Source organism: Aquarana catesbeiana, linkage group LG05 (assembly GCF_042186555.1).
Source record: "Aquarana catesbeiana isolate 2022-GZ linkage group LG05, ASM4218655v1, whole genome shotgun sequence".
In the NCBI taxonomy this organism is placed as follows: domain Eukaryota; kingdom Metazoa; phylum Chordata; class Amphibia; order Anura; family Ranidae; genus Aquarana; species Aquarana catesbeiana.
Window position 1 is genome coordinate 566,468,667 of NC_133328.1, and position 20,479 is coordinate 566,489,145.

Here is a 20,479-nt window from a genome sequence, read left to right on the forward strand (position 1 = left end):
ATAACACTTCAATCATTTCTATGCACTGCTGTGATGCTGCAGACAGTGCGGTGATGACGCTGACATGTGAATTGGTGCTTGTGTTCCAGCCTCTGCCATGATAAGCGCCTACATGCGGTACAGTAATGATTACAGAGCGGACCGGGGAGTGCCATTGCCGCACAACAGACAACCTGGAATGACAGAGGGAGCTCAGCATTAGCAGCCTGTGTCCACTAGAGGGAGTCCGAGCATATACATTCCTCGGCAAAGCCATTCATTCTAATACACTGCAGCAGGCCGCCATCTTGGTGACGTCAGTCCAGACGCGCCGCTCGGTTTCCATACCCACCAGTTGCCCCGGTGACGGGCTGTAGAGGGCGGAGCTATGGTGGCGATGCTGAAGGATGCGCCATCATCAACATGAGCCAGACGCCGGAGGCCAGGGCTAGGTGAGGGCTGTGTGGGGGATGGTAGGGGCTATGTGAGGGGATTGGAGAGCCTGCTCTGTACAGACAGCCCGGGGGAAGCCAGCCAGCTTGGTCCTTACTGTGTGATCATAGAGGCCTCATCTCATCCTACACAGGAAGACATGTTCCTCTCTCCCAGGTGTGTATTGGGGGGGATGTATGTTGGACCACCGGCCCTCACCTCCCCGCAAGTGTCCCCCCCCTCCTCATTACTGACCATTCATGACTGAGGTGACATTCCCTCACACTGTATCTCTAGGAAAGAACCTTACCTTTTTTTTGTTTTTTTCTTGTGCATTTTTTGTGCGACTCACATAAGGCAGCAAACTGATTTCCGTGCAGCAAAGTAGCTCATGGATTTGAGCTACTTTGGCTCATGTTTTTCTGTATTTATTTCTGGTTCAGATCGGGCTCAGGTAAGAAAAAGGCGGGACTGGGGGGAGCTGTAGCACAGAAGGTTTATCACCTTAAGGGCCCTTTCACACTGGGGCGGGGTGGCATCGGCGGTAAAGTGCCGCTATTGTAAGCGGTGCTTTACTGTCGGTATTTGGCCACTAGCGGGGCAGTTTTAACCCCCGCTAGCAGCCGAGAAAGGGTTAAAAACCACCACAAAGCGCCTCTGCAGAGGTGCTTTGCCGGCGGTATAGCCGCGCTGTCCCATTGATTTCAATGGGCAGGAGCGATGAAGGAGCGGTATACACACCGCTCCGAAGATGCTGCTAGCAGGACTTTTTTTCCTGTCCTGCCAGCGCACTGCTCCAGTGTGAAAGCCCTCAGGGCTGCACGTCTTCACTGGTTCCTGCTGTCTTCTGGGACCTGTGTGTCTCCCGGAAGACAGCGGGGGGGGGGGGGGGGGGGCGGAGGAGGGGCCAGACATGGCGTAGATCACCTCGGAGCCTGCGGTGATCTATGCCCGGTAGTGGGAGCAAATACATGGATTATATAGGTTTATGCTCCCCCTGAAAGTTACCAAATGTGACACCGGAGGGGGGGAGGAATCCGATCAGCGGAAGTTCCATTTTGTGGTGGAACGCCGCTTTAATGCATAAAATTCATTAACATGAAAAACCTTAAAGCGGAGTTCCACACTTTTTTTTTGTTTATTAAAAGTCAGCAGCTACAAAAAGTGTAGCTCCTGGCTATTAATAAACAGACACTTCCCTGTCCAGCGATGCAGGCGCCTCGCTCTTGTCCGCCGGCGCCTCGCTCTTCTCCGCCGGTGCTGTCATAGCAACTGTGGGCACCCGGCCGTGACAGCTTTCGGCTTCACGGCCAGGCATGCACGATGCAGAGAGGGTGATGCCACCTAGGGGGAGAGGAGGAGTAGCCTAGGTGGCCAAGAGCAGAAAGGTGGAAGTGGGACAAGAAGTCCCACTCTAAACTAGGTACACTCTCTCCCCCCCCCCCCCCCCCCCCCCCAAAAAAAATTTGGCATGTCAGGGGGCAAGTAGTACTTAAAGTGGAAGCTCCACTTTTGGGTGGAACTCCGCTTTAAAGTGTTTGTAAAGTCAAACGTTTTTCTTTTTTATCTTAATGCATTCTATGCATTAAGATAAAAAGCCACCTGTGTGCAGCAGCCCCGCTAATACTTACCTGAGCCCATCTCTCTCCAGCGATGTTGCACAAGACACACAGCTGGCCAGGACTCCCTTCCAAATTGGCTGAGACAACAGTGCGACGCCATTGGCTCCCGCTCCTGTCAATTAAAGTCAGCCAGCCAATCAGGAGAGAAAGGGGGCCAGGCCGCGGCTCTGTGTCTGAATGAACACACAGAGCTTTGGCTCGGTGCCCCCATAGCAGGCTGCTTGCTGTGGGGGCACTCAACAGGAGGGAGGGACCAGGAGCACCAAAGAGGGACCCGAGAAGAGGTGGATCCAGGTTGCTCTGTGCAAAACTATTACACAGAGCAGGTAAGTATAACATGTTTGTTATTTTTAAGGGAAAAAAATAGACTTTACAATAACTTTAAGGACTAGTTTACACTTGCTTCAAAACATGGTTTTGGACACGCTTTGTTAAAGCTCTTTGAGCGCCAGTCAAAGCCCCTGTCACTAAATAAAATGGTTAGCTTACAGTCCTGTTTACACCTTGCTTTTGCTTGGTGCTTCAAGCGAGCTTTGCCATAGATTTCTTTGGATGCTTTGAAGCACCACTGAAGCTACATGGGTTATCATTTTTGAAGCGAAGTCAAAGCAAAGGCAGGTGTAAACAGGACTGTAAGCTAACCATTTTATTTAGTGACAGCGTTCAGAGAGCTTTAACAAAGCCTGTCCGAAGCCTTGTTTTGAAGCAAGTGTTAACTAGCCATTCATGTGTGTTGAAGCCAAAGCAAGTGTAAATGAGCCCTAAGACTTTAGAACCACTTTAATGGGGGCAGAGACAGCAATAAAAACTGACAGGTGATTTAATACCTCTCCACTCTATCCAAAGAAAATAAAGTTTTACCTTTTGGTTATACTTTAAAAGCGCAGTATGGGCATTTTTTTAGTTATTTATTTAACCACTTCAATACAGTGCATTTTCACCCCCTTCATGCCCAGACCAATTTTCAGCTTACAGCGCTGTAACATTTTCAATGACAATTGCGCAGTCATGAAACACTGTACCCAAATGACATTTTTATCATTCTTTTTCCCACAAATAGAGCTCTCTTTTGGTGGTATTTGTTCACGTCTGTGTTTTTTATTTTTTGCGCTATAAACAATAAAAAACTGACAAGTTTGAAAAAAACACACTATTTTTTACTTTTTGCTATAATATCCCAAATTTAAAAAAACAAAAACAGATTTTCTCCTCAATTTAGGCCAATATGTATTCTACATATTTTTGGGTTAAAAAAAAATCGCAATAAGCGTATATTGAATGGTTTGCGCAAAAGTTATAGCGCCTACAAAATAGGGGATAGATTTATAGCATTTTTATTATTATTTTTTTTACTAATAATGGCGGCGATCTGCTATTTTTATCGTGATTGTGACATTGCGGCGGACAGATCGGACACTTTTGACACTATTTTGGGACCAACTGACATACAGCAATCAGTGCTATAAAAATGCACTGATTACTGTATAAATGTCACTGGCAGGGAAGGTGTTAACACTAGGGGGCGATCAAGGGGTTAAATGTGTTACCTAGGGAGTGATTCTAACTGGGGGTGGGCCTGACTAGGGGAGGAGACAGATGGGTGTTCCTATATACTAGGAACACACAATCTGTCTCCTCTCCCCTGACAGTATGTGGATCTGTGGGTTTACACCCACAGATCCACGTTCCTGCTCTGTCACGAGCGATCGGCCGGCAGCCATCGTGGCTGCCAGGCACACGCATCGGCTCCACAATGACGCGGCGCGCGCACACTCCCCCTTTACCGCCGGGAAGCCAAGGACGTCATATGACACCTGCCCAGGATGGGAGATCCCATCTGCAGACGTCATATGTCTATGCGCAGTATTGAAGTGGTTAAAAACCATACTTCGCTGGGTGAATGCAGCATCTGTCCCCCACCGGCTCCAGGGCTGAGAGCCCAGTGATCAAACACCACTGGTCACTCAGTTCTCAGGGCTCCATGAACAGAGTGCTGGTGATTATCAGTCAGTCCCCCAGCTGATTCAGGCTCTCACAGGCTCGCTGAGAGGCTGAGGTAGCCGGTCCAGGCTCCTGGGTGGATATGGTCGCAATCTATCCCCAGCCAGGACCAGCTCTGTGACGACAGCAGAGAGTGGACTTCAGCCCTCTGTCTGCTGAAAACGGGTCACAGGAGTGCAGAAAGAACCTCACTCCTTTGATCCATAGGAGAAGTACAGCAAATTGAGCTTTAGCTGTACTACTCCTTTAATTCTGTCCCCAAAACGGGATAAAGAGAAATCTTCCACTAGGGACAACTGCCTAAGCGGGTAATCCCCCCCCCCATAATTACCTCTCACTTCCTATTGCATGTCTGGGGCAGGAAGTAAAGGGAAATTTTCCCAGCAGGACACATACAACAAAAAACAACCGTGCAGAGCGTGTAAAGTAGAACTAAAGGCAAGACTTTTTTTTTTTTTTCATTTTGGTTAGAGTAAGGGAGGGTTCATTTAAAAAATGAGGGCTCTTTTTTTTTTTTTTTTTTCCCCCATCTGTGTTACATTGGGGATATCTCCCTTTAATTCCTGTCCCATCGGCAAAACAGGAAGTGAGAGGAAATCTCCTCCAAAGTGAGGGAATCCCTGGTTGTCACCAGAACTAGTGTCCTTATTTGAGAATTTCCCCTCTATTCCTGTGGTGGTGACAACCCAAAATTTAGATTTTCTTTCACCTTCCATGATAACAGTAAACAGAACAAATAAAGCGGGAATCTCCTTAATAGGGGAACTAACAAAAAAAATAGTTTTGTCTTTAGTTACACCTTCCCTACTCTTCCTTCCTACCAGCCATACACATATAAGTGCCAGCACAGTGGTGTGCTTTAATGCCGGACTGCCACGTGGGCTCACAGCCAGCAGCGCTGTTTAGAGCTGTCAGTGCACTCCCAGCACAGCTACCGGTCACTGTTTTACAATGGGGGGAACAGGTTCCTGGACATGTGATCACTGGGACCTCCCATTCACAGCAACCACTTGATTGGAAAGCCCACCTATGCCATCTGACATTGAGAACACCTAAAGTACTGGCTCCTGCAGTGGCCTCTAAACTGTGGCCCACAGGTCAGATGTGGCCCTTTGCTTACATTTAATCAGCCTGCATGGCACTGATATAAGATACTATTCCTTCCACTAATACCAACAATAGGGCACTATTCCTCCCACAGATATAAATGATGGGGCACTGTTCCTCCCACAGATATAAATGATGGGGCACTACTACTGACAATGAGGCACTTTTCCTCCTCCTACATCGACCTCCAAGGCTGAGACATTGTTTTTTTCCCACTGATGCTGTGACGTCTTCTACTCCCTCTGGCCACAGTCCAGCCTGCTAAGGTCTGAAAAACAGTAAACTGGCCCTTTATTTAGAAAGTTTGGAGACCCCTGGGTTATAACAAAGTGCATTGATCTTTTTACCTTATCCTTTCCTTCCCCTCCATAGATACGCACTTTGGCTGGCCATAGACAGTGCAGATTCCTTTCCTGGAACCACGGTTTGCAGGAAAGAAATTTGCACAATTTCACTATCAACACAGTCAGTGTTGACAGAGGAATCCCTCCTGCTGACCAAATTTCTTCTTCTGGAGGGGGGTGGGGGGGGGGAGCAGGCAGGGGAAGCTGTTCCTGCTGGGAGAAGACAGTGATTATCGCTAGCGTCAATAGCAGCTGCTTAAGATAATCACAAGTGAATCTGGCAGGCTGGTTGTGTCCAAGTTGATTGATCAATTTGGTACATTCAGCCTGCCCATTAATGGTTAGATTCTCGGCCAGTTCCTGGAACATGATTGGAGGAGGCCTCCAGTGATTGTTTACATGCACTTTACAAGTCTTATGTCCTGGCCACCCCTGCACATTACAGCCCAGACTTCTGTATGTCTGTTTAAGCCAGAAACAAAAGAAGTTAGGACTGGTTCACCACATGTGGGACTGCGTTGGGTGGCTATTCCAGCACAGTCCCACTGCATGGACAAGGCAAAATGCCCTGTCTCCTATGTGCCCGGTACACACTACTGGGTTGCATGCATCATCACTGCTCTTGGCATCGTGCAGCAGCTAGTGTGAACCAGCCCTTAGTGTTGCCTTATTATATCAGCCAGGTGACTAGTAATTTCAGATGTAATAAAAAGTCCCATATCTTTGTAACTGATTTCCATTACTGAATTGAGGAATGTGATGGTACTGACATTAGGAAAAGACTCAGGAAAGTTTTTTGTTAGCTGATCCTGAGTCTTATGATTGATCTTTCCCTGAATAAACATATAATTAAATATGTAGAGTCTGTTCCTATGTTGGTGTTCAGACCATTTGCCGCCGGCTGTACTTATATATGCATCAGTACATTGGTAGGCTTTACTGCTGCAACATATATGCATGCGACCGGTGTGGTGCTGGAAGACGGCTTACTTGGCACCCCAGTACGATTACCCACTGTCACTGTTTATGACTGAGAACCAGGGACCGGCTTGATCACTGTGCCAGCCAATCCCAGTCATTACATGGCTGGGAAGTCCGCCTACCGAAGTTAAGAACACCATGAAGAGCTGACATGATCCACCAGCAAGGGGCTAAGAAACATAAATTATTCATAAGGGGGTGTTCTGCACTGGTGGATAGAGGTCATTACTAATGTAGAGGAGAAACCGATTCCGTCTATGTACTTGGCAACCAAAGTGAACTGTAGACTGCAGAACTCAACTCTAGACTGTGCAGGTGGGAAGATTAATTAACACTAACCATCATTACTTGGCATAAGCACAGTGTGATGGCCATAGAATGTCTATACAGTCACAGCTTTATCTCAGGTTTTCAGATCTGAGGACGTTCTCCAGCATTTCTAAATGCACCTGAAAATTGTATTTTTAACTTTTATGGAAAGTTGATTGTTTGCCTTTTTCTTATAAGAACTTAAAACATATTCTGGACATAACTGCCACCATTACTCTAGTTATAGAGCAAAATAAACACATCTAAATATAATTACTTGTCTCCTTGGTTTCTGTGTTGCCTGATGCTAATGCTCCTCTTATAGTCTCATGCCACCATTTTGAATAGTAGATGTCATTGGTGGCCATCTTCCACGCTGTCACTGCAGGCCTACCAATGACGTCAGATCTTATGTATGTGCTGTATGAGATTCAGGTCTGTTTGCTATTATTTAAACTTTTTGACAGCAATGTGAAGCAGCGTTAGGCTACCCAACACTCATGTTGATACAGCTATAGCAACGTATAAACAACATAAAAAAAGCCATTTCCCACAAAATGTAGTTTACAGATGAGATCTCCATAAAAGTTACTGGTGACTTATGCCCCGTACACACGATTGGACATTCCAACATCAAAATCCATGGATTTTTTCTGACGGATGTTGGCTCAAACTTGTCTTGCATACACAGGATCGCACAAATGTTGTCAGAAATTCCGAGCGTCAAGAACGCGGTGACGTACAACACGTACGACGAGCCGAGAAAAATGAAGTTCAATAGCCAGTGCGGCTCTTCTGCTTGATTCTGAGCATGCGTGGAACTTTGTGCGTCGGAATTGTGTACACACGATCGGAATTTATGACAACGGATTTTGTTGTCAGAAAATTTGAGATCCAGATCTCAAATTTTGTTTGATGGAAATTCCGATGGAAAATGTCCAATGAAGCCTACACACGGTCGGAATTTCCGACAACAAGCTCCCATCGAACATTTTCCGTCAGAAAATCCGACCATGTGTACGGGGCATTAGCCTTCCCAGGAGGCAGCTTTGGGGCCCTGTCACCTGTGTCTCAATGTATGAGAAAGTGGGATTAAACTAAATGTGAATTACAGATAAAATATTCTAAAAATGTTTTAAAATCCGCATACAGAGCTGTATCTGCCAGTAATTTATTTTAGTGTTTGGGGGCAAAGGTCCACTTTAAAGAATTCCTATAGTGACATATTAACTTTAAAGCTATGTTTACAGCCTGGCTCTAATGGATAAATAGCTATAGGAGTGCTAAAATACTAGTGAAAATCCTACTCCGTGTTCCCCACAGTGGTAATCTATTGACCAAAATCCTAGGCATTTGATCATGTGGTCTCTGCTGTGCAGGAAGACAAGCCAGTTTGAACTCTGATCTTCCACTTCAGCTGAAATCATCCAATCAGATGTCTAGACTTTTGGTCACATGGCCATCTCTGAAGGGAGTCTACCTCAAAGGAGTTCTTGATGTTTAACACTTCAAGGTAGAAACTGGATACCCCTGAGTTTGCCTGGGACGCTATCGACAAACAGACAATCTCTGCGATCACTACTGGGGATCATCCGCTATTTCCAGAGCTGTTCTGACTTTTTTTTTTTTTTTTTTTATGCAAAAGTAATTACCTTCTTTATTTGATTGCTGCTGCTGCTTCTCTCATAACAAATCGGCTGTTCGGCGTAGTTCCAGTTGTAGACTTCTGCTGTTCCTCATCCCCAAGCAGTCTTATTTTTCTTGTTGAAAGAAGAAAACTGCTTTAACAATTTTGTATGGTACTGACATACAGTAGGTTGGGAATTTGAATGGCCTTAAAGAGCTACTAAAGTTGTGTTTTTTTTTTTTTTTTTTTTTTTTTTTTTTTTTCTATAAAAATAACAAACATGGTATACTTACCTGCTCTGTGAAATGATTTTGCACAAAGGAGCCTGGATCCTCCTCTTCTTGGGTCCCTCTTCTGTGCTCTTGGCCACTCCCTCCTATCGAGTGCTCCCACAGAAAGCAGCTTGCTGTGGGGGCACCCGAGCCAAGCTGCTGCTCTGTGTGTCCATTCAAATGTGGAGCTGTGGTTTGCGCCCCCCCCCCCCCCCTCTCCTGATTGGCTAACTGACAATCAGGAGGGAGAGTCTCGGACAGCCGAGGCACTTGCGTACATCGCTGGATAGAGATGGGGCTTAGGTGAGTATTAAGGGGGGGCTGTAAGACCCTACTATTCTTGCTGTAAGAACCAAATCTGTATGAAACACGCTAATCTGTAACCTTCATCGTTGCTTTTCTAAAATGATCTCCAAAGATGTCTCACTCGGAATTTTAAGATTAAAACCTGCATCAACACAGTATACATTTACTTATCTTCTCTATATGTGTATTTCCTCCTAGGGACAATCAGACAAGGCAAATTCAAGAAACGGTTACCAATGTGGAGAAGCACTTTGGTGACCTGTGCCAAATCTATGCTGGTTACGTGCGTAAAACTGCCAGATTGCGGGACAAGGCAGATCTCCTGGTGAGAGAGGTCCATGCGTATGCGGACACTGAAACACCAAACCTTAAACGTGGGTTGAAGTGCTTTGCTGATGAACTTGCCAAACTTCAGGATTATCGCCAAGCAGAGGTAACAAACAACCTTTATAATTTTTCACTGTTATATAGAGGGGTATATGTTTGACATCCCAAAGAAAAGTGGTGCTGATGACAATTTCAACCAAACGGGTTTCATCTTTGACTTTTTCCCCCGTTTTTTTTTTTTTTTTTTTATGATCTGTGTGTCTTGTCACACATAATGTCTTTAGGTCAAGTCTTCTGTTGAAAATAACTGACTGTTATTGGTCCTTGCAGCCTTCTCTAAATTTTTCATCCTGGTAATGTGACCTTTTTCTGTTCAAATATTTTATTGATTTTCATTGGAAAATGAAAGACTATGGGGTTGCTTTACTAAAACTGGAGAGTGCAAAATCTGGTGGATCCCTGAGGAGAAACTAATCAACTTCCAGGTTTTTTGTCAATGTTTAATTAAAGCTAGAAGCTGATTGGCTACCACAGCTGCACCAGATTTTGCACTCTCCAGTTTTAGTAAACCCCAATGTGACCTTTCATTGATTATTCTATAAAGAAAATCTCCCATCCTTTTACCTAGATTCCTACTTAAATAAGTGTGGATTTCTGCTTATCAATTTGACTTTTTAGATCCCATTCCCTGCCTCCATTCACGCCTAAGCGAAAATAATATCCCCCTGCTCCTGTAGCCTCCTGGAAACCCAGCGTCCAATATTCCAGGAGGCATCAGCTAAGCACACAGGTGTCAAACTGGCAGCCCTCCAGCTGTTACGGAACTACATGTCCCATGAGGCATTGCAAGGTTGGCAGTGGCTCTCTGAGGGCCGCCAGTTTGACACCGCTGAGCTAGGGCATACACAACACTGGAGAAGGACCTTGTGCTACTTCTGCAGGGGGCTGGCTAAAAGCAGTGTTAATTTTAGTCTTAGGACTAAAATGGCATTTTAGTTTTAGTCCCATTTTAGTCTTCTGCAATTGTTTTAGTGTTAGTCGAATTTAGTCTACTAAATCTCCAGTACATTTTTAGTCTACTAAAATGTCCTACGTTTTAGTCGACTAAAATCTCCAGTACATTTAAGTAATTGCAATTTAGTTTTAGTCATAGTCTTTTGACTAAAATGGCATTTGAGTTTTAATCTCATTTTAGTCTTTTGACTAAAATGGCATTTGAGTTTTAGTCTCATTTTAGTCTTTTGACTTAAATGGCATTTTAGTTTTAGTCTTATTTTAGTAATCTCATTTGTTTTAGTTTTAGTCGTATTTTAGTCGACTAAAATAGTATTCATTTAGTCGACTAAAATGTTTTAGTCATTTTTAGAGGTCGACCGATATATCGGCAGATATTTGGCTTTTTTTACTTAATGGGCATCGGCTGATTGTGCTGATAAAAAAAGCCGATTCAGGGGACTTGCAAATGACTTCTGTAATTGAAGTCACTTGCAAGTTGTCTGAAGTTTTCTTCTCTCCCCCTCTGGGCAGCCTGCCAAGTCTGATAAGAAGATACATTGTATCTCTTTCAGGTTCTTTTATCAATAGACTGAACTCCATGGAGAAGTTTTCAGTTTAACCATTTAAAGACTAAATCTTTTCTGACACTTGTTGCTTACAAGTAAAAATCCTGTATTTTCTGCTATAAAATCACTTGGAACCCCCAAACATTATATATATTTTTTTAGCAGAGACCCTAGGGAATAAAATAGCGGTTGTTGCAATATTTTATGTCACACGGTATTTGCGCAGCGGTCTTTCAAACGCAATTTTTTTTAAAAAAATACACTAATGAAATTAAAAAAAAAAAAAAAAGCAGTAAAGTTAGCCCATTTTTTTTCGTCCAAAAGTTTTGATTACCTGTTTTTGTGTATTTAATATTTAAGATATAGTTATTTTTTTTTAATCTAAATTCTACATACAAGTGAACTGATTGGAGGTTTGTTTTGTTTAATAAATGTTTAAATATAAAAAATTTTCTGTATCACTTATTACTTAAGGCTGCTTTCACACTGGAGCGGGCATGCGTTGACGGTAAAATGCTGTTAATTTTAGCGGCACTTTACCGTCATTTTAGCGGCGCTATTCGGCTGCTAGCGGGGCGCTTATAACCCAGCTAGCGGCCGAAGAAGGGGTTAAATGCGCCCCTGAATCGCTGCTGCCGAAACGCTTTGCAGGCGCTTCGGCAGCGGTGCGCATTCATTTCAATGGGCAGGAGTGGTGGAGGAGCGGTATACACCACTCCAAAGATGCCGCTTGCAGGACTTTTTTTTAACATCCTGCCAGCGCATCGCCTTAGTGTGAAAGCACTCGAGCTTTCACATAGACTGCAGGGGAGCCGTTTTAGAGGCGCTGTTTTTAGCCCAAAAGCGCCTGAAAAACGCCCAGTGTGAAAGGGGTCTAACTGTTAGATTTTATGAGATGAAGGGAAAAAAAAAAAAAAAATCGGCCTAATATATCGGCCCTATAAAATCGGCATCATATATCGGCCACCGCAATTTCTAAATATCGGCTTTGGCATCGGCCAGAGAAAAACCCATATCGGTCGACCTCTAGTCATTTTAGTCAACTAAATTAACACTGGCTAAAAGAACCAGGAAGAGACAGCCTGCTCCCAACGACATAGAAAGAAGGATGGCAGGACCTAGTGTGCAGCAGAGGTGCAGCGAATCGCAAAGCTGTGTTGTGTGGGTACACTTGCTTTAGATCCATCTACAGTTTTACCTCAGACAGCAGCAGACTGATTATGCTACTATACTTCAGTTATGTATTAGGAGGAGCCGCGTGCATGAGGATCATGCAGGTTCTTTAACCACCTCAATACAGGGCACTTTTAACCCCCTTCCTGCCCAAGCCATTTTTCAGCTTTCAGCGCTGTCGCAATTTGAATGACATCTGCGCGGTCATGCAACACTGTACCCAAATGAAATATTATTTTTTTTCCCCACAAATAGAGCTTCCTTTTAGTGGTATTTGATCACCTCTGCGGTTTTTATTTTTTGCGCTATAAACAAGAGTGACAAGTTTGAAAAAAAAAAAACACAATATTTTTTACTTTTTGCTATAATAAATATCCAGTTTTTTTTTTTTTTTTTTATTTAAACAAATTTTTTCCTCAGTTTAGGCCGATACGTATTCTTCTACATATTTTTGGTAAAAAAAAATCTCAATAAGCGTATATTGATTGGTTTGCGCAAAAGTTATAGTGTCTACAAAATAGGGGATAGAAAAATGCACTGATTACTGTATAAATGTGACTGGCAGGGAAGGGGTTCACACTAGGGGGTGATCGAGGGGTTAATTATGTTCCTAGGTAGTGTTTCTAACTGAAGTTGGAGGGGTCTCACAAGGGGAGGAGACCGATCGGTGTTGCTCTATACTGAGAACACACATCTGTCTCCTCTCCTCTGACAGGACGTGGATCTGTGTGTTTACACACACAGATTCACGGTCTTGCTGTGTTACTGGGCAATCGCGTGTGCCCGGCGGACATCGCGGCCGCTGGGCACGCACATCGGGTCCCCAGTGACTTGGCGCGCACGCGCCCCCTGGTGGGTCGGGAAGGCGAGGGCGTCAATATGACACCCTCCCAGAACGAGAGCCGCGCTGCCTGACAGTCATGACGGCCGGCAAGCGGTTAAAGTGTTAGTACATTTTTTTTTTTTTTTTAAATTTTAACTGCTTGCCGACTGCCTCACGTAGATATACTGCAGCAGAATGGCACGGCTGTGCAAAACCCTGTACAGGCACATTGTCCCCTTTAAGAGCCACCAGAGGGTGCCCGCTGCACGGCGGGGGACCCGATGCGTGTGACCGGCGGGAGCGATTGCCACTAGCCACGTGCGATGAACGAGGGTCAGCACGGGGATTTGTGTGTATGTAAATGCACAAATCCCTGTTCTGGCAAGGGAGAGGAGACCTATCATCTGTTCCTGCTAAGTAGGAACAACGATATGTCTCCTCCCCTAGTCAGTCTTATCCCCATACAGTTAGAACACACTGAGGGAACACACATTTAACCCCTTGATTGCCCCTAGTGTTAACCCCTTCCCTACCAGTGACATTTACACAGTAATCGGTGCATTTTTATAGCACTGATCGCTGTATAAATGTCAGTGGTCCTAAAAATGTGTCAGAGCTGTCCGATCTGTCCATCGCAATGTTGCAGTACCGCTAAAAATCGCAGATCATCGCCATTACTAGTAAAAAAAAAAAAAAAAAAAAAAAAAAACTGCCATAAATCTTTCCCATAGTTTGTAGACTCTATAACTTTTGCACAAACCAATCAATACACGCTTATTGCGATTTTTATTTTTGGTAAAAAAAAAAAAAATGTAGAATATATATTGGCCTAAACTGATGAGGACATTTTGTTTTTTAAAAAACTTTTGGGGATATTTATTATAGCAAAAAAATAAAAAATATTGTGTTTTTTTTTTTTTTTTTCAAAATTGTCGTGTTTTTGTTTTATAGCGCAAAAAATAAACGCAGAGGTGAGCAAATTTCCCCAAAAGAAAGCTCTATTTGTGGAGTAAAAACAACGCAAACTTTGCTTGGGTACAGCATTGCATGACCACGCAATTGTCAGTTAAAGCAACGCAGTGCCAAATGTGCTCTGGTCAGGAAGGGGGCAAAATCTTCCAGGGCTGAAGTGGTTATGAATAAACATGTTACGCTCACCTGCTCTGTGCAGTGTTATTGTTATTGCACAGAGTGTCCCCAAACCTCCCCTTTCGGGGTCCCCCCTGTCGGCGATCTAGGCTCTCCTCTTCTTTGTGTGCCCCCATAGCAAGCCTAAAATCAGTATATGTTTTCCATAATTAGTAGGACATCTGAAACATCTTTCTTAACCATATTCTGTATACAGTGTGCCTGGAGCAGTAGGAATTGCACATCATACGAGAAGATGACACAGGAGGTAAACCTGGAGTAACTGCTTTCAAACCTGTCTGATGCAGTATGCTATATACTGGAATGTTTCAAGAGATTTTGTATTGCATTACTTTTCTGTAAATATATCTGGAAGATGACATGTATTGAGATTGTGTTAATGATTTTTTTAAATGTTTTATCAGGTTGAAAGACTTGAAGCCAAAGTGGTTGAACCATTGAAAAGCTATGGTTCCATCATTAAGCTTAAAAGGGTAGGTATGTACAGTTTTTATTTTTGCTGTGGAATCAATATACATATAGAGGGTGAAGGTGAGTTTGGAAGTACGAGGTGCAAAATAGCACCCCTCTACAAAGACAAAGATTTTAGATGTACTAATGGAAACCTGTACTGACAGAAGTGTGTAGGCTGCTAACCTCCCCTACTGAAAATACCAGTTATCTCACAGTCATGCTGATTCAATACTTTCTCAGACATTGACATTAAATAAGTATGCAAACAGAAGTTCCGACTTCACTCTGACTTTCTAATGCACATTCTTATTTTGTGGAACCCAGAGAAAGCCTGCTGACTAGTGGTTTGTAATGTTGATCCACAATGGCAGCATCTGTTTTCTCTTAGTACAGATTTCTTTAAAAAGAAAATGGTTCAGGTTATTGGAGAAACCGTAAGGGGAAAAAAAACAGCAGTCAGATGTTGATCCTTGAATGGAGTTGATTGGCAAAAGGCTAAAATCCAGTCATGACAAGGACACTAACATGTTTCGGCCAATGAGGCCTTAATCATAGCTATCTGTCAGAACCTCTAGGTCATAAATATATTCTGGCAACCCCCTTGTGTAATATGGGGAGGTGTTACAGATCACCATCTATATTACATTGTAACCAAAATATCTAAAAACAACATACAGTATAAGACAAAGACTACATCAGCTCTGTCTCCATGTGAGAACATATCTATTCATTTATAACATCAGTTATTTCAATTTATTACATCAATTATATCTAGGCTATTATGATAAACTGCAACAGGATGAAACATTTTTTCAGGAAAAGGCTGACATCCCAGCAGTGATTCAGACCTAGAGGCATCCTTGAGCGTAATCTGAAAATCCACCACATTTTTTGCTCAAGGAGCCTCCGGTTTAAATCGCCACCTTTTGTCTATCAAAAAGAATCTATACACTGCAAAAAATATGTCCTATTTCCTTCATAAATTGTTTATAGACATTGAATGGCCATTTAGCTTTAGAGCTCATCCCGTTGCAAAAATGTTCGCCCGTGCATACCCTTAAAGGGTTAGCTCACCTTTACCAAAAAGCTGCCTATGGTAGTAAGGGGCCTCTTTAGATAAAAACAAACTCTGCAGCTTTGACTTAAGTGGGACAATGCCCTTGCTATAGGTGTAGGCCACCTAGTACCTCCCGAACCCTGTGAAATTCTCAGGTGTGGCATTATCCCATCGTGTCTTGTTGCTAGAATGTTGCTAAGACACTCCCAGTGGTTACTGCTCACCCCCACCATTACAGGAGCAAGCAATCCAATCTTTGAACATGTGTGATCCACTACCTTCTCCGTCGTAGCATCGCTGAACTCAAAGCTACTGCAACGGGAGAGAAAGCACAAGCAAACAGCTGGGAGTGTCTTAGGAACAAAGCAGAATAGAATGATACCATCCCTGGGAGTTTTCAGCAAGGCTTCGGGAAATATATAACGAGCCTATAGCAAGGGCATTGTTTAACTTTGGTCCACACTACACCGTTTGGTTTTGTCTGCAGGAGACCCTTACCTGCATAGACAATTTTTTGGTAATGATGAACTAACCTTTTTAAGGGTTGAGTGATGCAGTCCACATGCTGTGAAGAGCATTCTCCACCTGTAATAACCTAACCCACATTACATATATTACAATTATTATATTGTTTGATTGGAAATGTTCCCCCAGTAACCATAGAAATAATTTGTTTGCTTGTGTCATGTACCTTGTAAATGTGGTAAAGCCACACTGATATACTATTATGATTTATAATAGGGGCACAAAAGTGAACCCAGGGTGGGCACTCTCCTACTAGAAAAACAACAGCCATTCTTTAAGATGTCATAGAGTTGTCTGTCACTGTAGTTGACTGCTTCTGGTTCTATTCTAAGCAATGATTGTACCCCATTGAACCAACTGATTTCCTCAATCAACCTTTTCTCAATTATATTGGATTCCATCTGCAAAAAAATGTCTGTTGAGCAATTGCCCTTGGCTACAATCAAAATTTTTGGAGGGTTCTTTAGGGACACATACTAGTGTACTCAGAAAGGGAGACTGGTATTTCTACCCGGAAGTATGGTGCATTTTCAGACTTCGCTCAAGGATACCTCTGTCAATTAAATTGCACTTGTTTAATAATAAAAGTAAAAAGAACAAACGTAGTCAAAACATAGCCAAAGTTCAGTAACCGGAACGGATAGTCAGCCAAGCCAAAAGTCAGGGATCAAGCAGGATCTGGAGCCAGAAGGGATGCCAGCAAAGCCAGTCTTTAAACGGGAATGCAGGCGATGTTTCTTGTGATGTTGACCAAGGCGAAGGCAGAGGTCCTCTGGACTGGATGGCTTAAGTAGGCAGGACTGACGAGCAGGATATCATCAACAGCTGAGTAACTGTGGAGAGAGATAGGAGCTGGCAATTAGCCGACAGCTGAGCGACCAGCTCAGAGAAGGAAGGGCTGAGCCCAGCCCTGACAACCTCTAGGTCTGAATCACCACTGAGATGTCAGCCCTCTTCTGAAATAAAGTTAGTTTTATCCAGTTATACTGTTTTATAATAATTACCTATGAGCATAATTGATGATATCAATATATTTTTTTGCATGAACACAGGGCTGATGTAGCGTTTGCCCATTTGGGCATTTATCTTATATGTTGTTTTTTGTTCTTTAATTGCAATGTAATACAGTTGGTGTTGTGTAATATTATATGTCCTCATATTTTCAAAGGATTCTACAATGAAGCAGTATTTAGTGGTGCAGGCAGCAGAAGAAGTGAGATTTTACTTTATTCTTTTACAGGGATGCTTTTCTCAGCAAGCTTAAGCTACAGGTGTGAGAAATGTGACCGATGCCAATGGCTTTTATCTTATGTATATTTGAAGCAATAATTTTTTTCTTTTATTCCAAAAAAAACATAAAAGATGTGACTGGTCCTATTTTTAAAGTTGCTTGTCATATCAAGCCCATTTTCCCCCCACTGTTGGCTGCAGTAAGCTTTAGCAAGACAGCAGAGAAATTAAACTTCTTTACAAACTCTTTGTTTTTCAGGAGGACCTTAAAGTGACGCTAACTGCTCGGAATAGAGAAGCAAAGCAAATGTCTCAGCTGGAGAAAACTCGCCAGAGAAATCCATCAGATCGGCAAATCATTGTATCCTTTAAAAAGGACCATTGGCCTTTGGCAGTAATACAATTGTGTGTTTGAACAGTTTGCAAACACTATATGTGTTTTTTTCCTTAACCAATCAAAAGTCACAGGTATAAACATCAATTAAAATGAACTCTCAGGAGCCAGTAGATTGGTAACATTATTCTATTATATCACTACAGTTTGTGCTGTAAAGTAGTTATAGAGCTGATCTGTTAAGGTATAACGTACAACTATTGTTAAATGAAAAATTGGCACATGATTCAGTGTGTCAATGGTGATGACACCATATTTATTGTTTGAGTCCCCGTAACATATGTTTATTCATTTTGATCCTACCAGTAGTTTTGTTGATTTCCAGCTTTCTTCAGCAAGGTGACAACACCATGCTTCCTGAAATCAGGGCGTTGTTGTCACCCTGTGTACAAGTCAAACTTTGAGTATAAAATTAAACCTCAACTCCAGCTAATACTTTTTATTCAATTACAGAAATTTTATTTGGTGAGGTAGTGGTAAAATCTGACATTTATAAGCACCTCTAGCAGTGTTTGGTTTGTTGCAACTCCTGAAATTGTCACTTTTGTTGGTCCGCATGGAAATGCGGAAAGAAATCTAAATAAAGGCATGGAAAGTAAAAAAGCAATTTAGTTCATATACTCCATACTATAATTACAAATCTACCACATACATTTACTATAATACATTCATTTTCATGATTGTTGGTCTCTAGGGGAGATATGCATTGAGAGAAATATGAGGGCTGCCATTGCAAATCTCCTGAGTATACTAGTTTCCTGGCTGTCTCTACTTGGCTGAGATATTGACCTGAAACAAGCATACAGGTCTGGAATGGCAGAGTTAAATCAAACTTCTCATCTGCATGTAATTGCTGGTAACAGCATCCATTTTCTAGATATATTTTATACAGGTACAGACTTCTTATAAGTTAGTACCCACACTGACTGTAAATTAAGAAATTCATCTATTGATTTCATGACCTCAGCCTGTATTCCATCCAGCAATTAAAACGCAGGGCAATAAAGGCCTGCCATGCAGATAAAGAGAATAAGGTAGTTTAGTACAGAGTCAACTCTTGCTGAGCAGCTCTTGTACTGAGCAGCTAAAGTAGAACTATAGGGTTATAAACCCTGTCAGATTTTTTTTTTTTCTGCCATCTGTGTCCCATTGCGAAGATTTCCCTTCACTTCCTGTCCCATAGCCAAAACAGGAAGTGAGAGGAATTCCCTGCAAATTAAAGGAATTCCTTGGGGATCCCGGGATCTTGGGAACTAGTGTCCCCATTGGAAGTTTTTCCCTCTTACTTTTCTGGGGATAGCCCAAAATATGTGATTTTCATTTACTTTCGCTTTCACTCATAATGGAAAACAGTTCAAATAGAGAGGGTGAATCTTGTTAATGGGGGCTCAGACAGCAATACAAACTGACAAGTGTTCGAATCCCTCTCCACTCTATCCAAAACTTAAAAAAAAAAAAAGTTTTTCCTTTTTAGTTATATCTTAAGCTCATTTTATACCCTTTTGTCTCCAAAGTCATTAGCAGACCTCATATTTGCTACTGAGTGCACCCTCTAGTTGCCTGTGTGAACATAGCCTAAAAGTAGACATGCTAATGAAAGGCAATATATTTTGGGGCCCAGTCACATCTTGGCACAGGAAAACATGTTTCTTTTTAACATGTATTTTTAAGTTTTTTTTTTTTTTTTTTTTTTTTTTTTTTTTTTTTTTACTTTTTTGTCCCGTGGGACATTATGCCTTTTCTGTAAAATAGGGTGTATTGTGTGTGACTGCATACACAAAAAAATGCATGTATTGTGTTTCGCATGCACTGCCATTCTTCCCAGTAGTAAATGCACTTGCTGAAAGTCATACCAAAGGTTCAGCTAGCAGGATTATGTGCTAATGCACCATGCCTGTAATGCACTGGATTAAAAACACACCATAAAAATAGTGGTACAAAATACAGTTTACAAGTGTTCTAAAATGTGCTTCACCACTTGAGTCCCCCAGCACGGTTTTAAAATGGCGACTGGTCTTAGTGGTTCCTGTGGGTCCCAGCGGCTGTGACAGTCTGGACCCAGCGCAAAGCCTAGTAGCTGAAAGAATTAATCTTCTGAGACAGATTTGTCTTAGCTTTATCCAGCGTTTTACAAATAAAAGTGTAGCGCTATGTAAAAGTGGGTTCAAAAACCCAAAAACATCAATGAAAAATAAAACTTGTTGCGAACTAACAGTGAATAAATATAAAAGTGAAGTAGTTAAAGATAATATCACATATGAATGAAATTATTACAAACTGACACGGTGAATGAATCTAAAAAGTAGTGTCCATATATACGTGTTTTCACATGTATCACTTAACAAAAAAACTCCAGTTGAATTAAATCCAAATCTGTAGAAATAGGATAGTGGAATCTAGCACCGGAAAGTTCCAAAGGGAAAACGTGTATATCTGTGAGAATTAGTGACTGTAATCAAACCACCACCATGAGTAGAGGAGGCTTACCAGATTGGCTGCCTGGGAACAAATTAGTATTTCCCTGGGGGTCTAGGGGGGGCATACCTGGTGTTCCAGTGTGGATGGCCATCCTGGTGGTCCTGGGTGGCATAATGGTGGTCCTGGGTGGGATCCGAGCGGGGGGCTGTGCTGATAAACAATCAGCACAGACCCCCCCCCCTGTCAGGCTAACAGCCGATCGGCTCTTCTCTACTCGCGTCTGTAAGACGGCTCTTCCTATTTACATCGTGATCAGCCGTGATTGGACATGGCTGATCACGTGATAAGGAGTCTCCGTCAGAGACTCTTTACCTAGATCGGAGTTGCG

At 42.6% G+C, this 20,479-nt stretch overlaps 1 protein-coding gene across 1 annotated transcript in view; it reads left to right on the plus strand.

Moving 5' to 3' along the window:
• The first annotated feature begins 284 nt into the window (after positions 1-284).
• CIBAR1 (CBY1 interacting BAR domain containing 1) overlaps positions 285-20,479 on the plus strand; it is a 48,537-nt gene continuing 28,342 nt past the window's right edge. Inside the window, exons 1-5 of the mRNA XM_073631953.1 lie at positions 285-431; positions 9,179-9,413; positions 14,419-14,487; positions 17,539-17,640; positions 17,742-17,747. Coding sequence (XP_073488054.1) covers positions 403-431; positions 9,179-9,413; positions 14,419-14,487; positions 17,539-17,640; positions 17,742-17,747 — 441 coding nt within the window. The 5' untranslated portion in view covers positions 285-402. The remainder of the gene's footprint in view (positions 432-9,178; positions 9,414-14,418; positions 14,488-17,538; positions 17,641-17,741; positions 17,748-20,479) is intronic.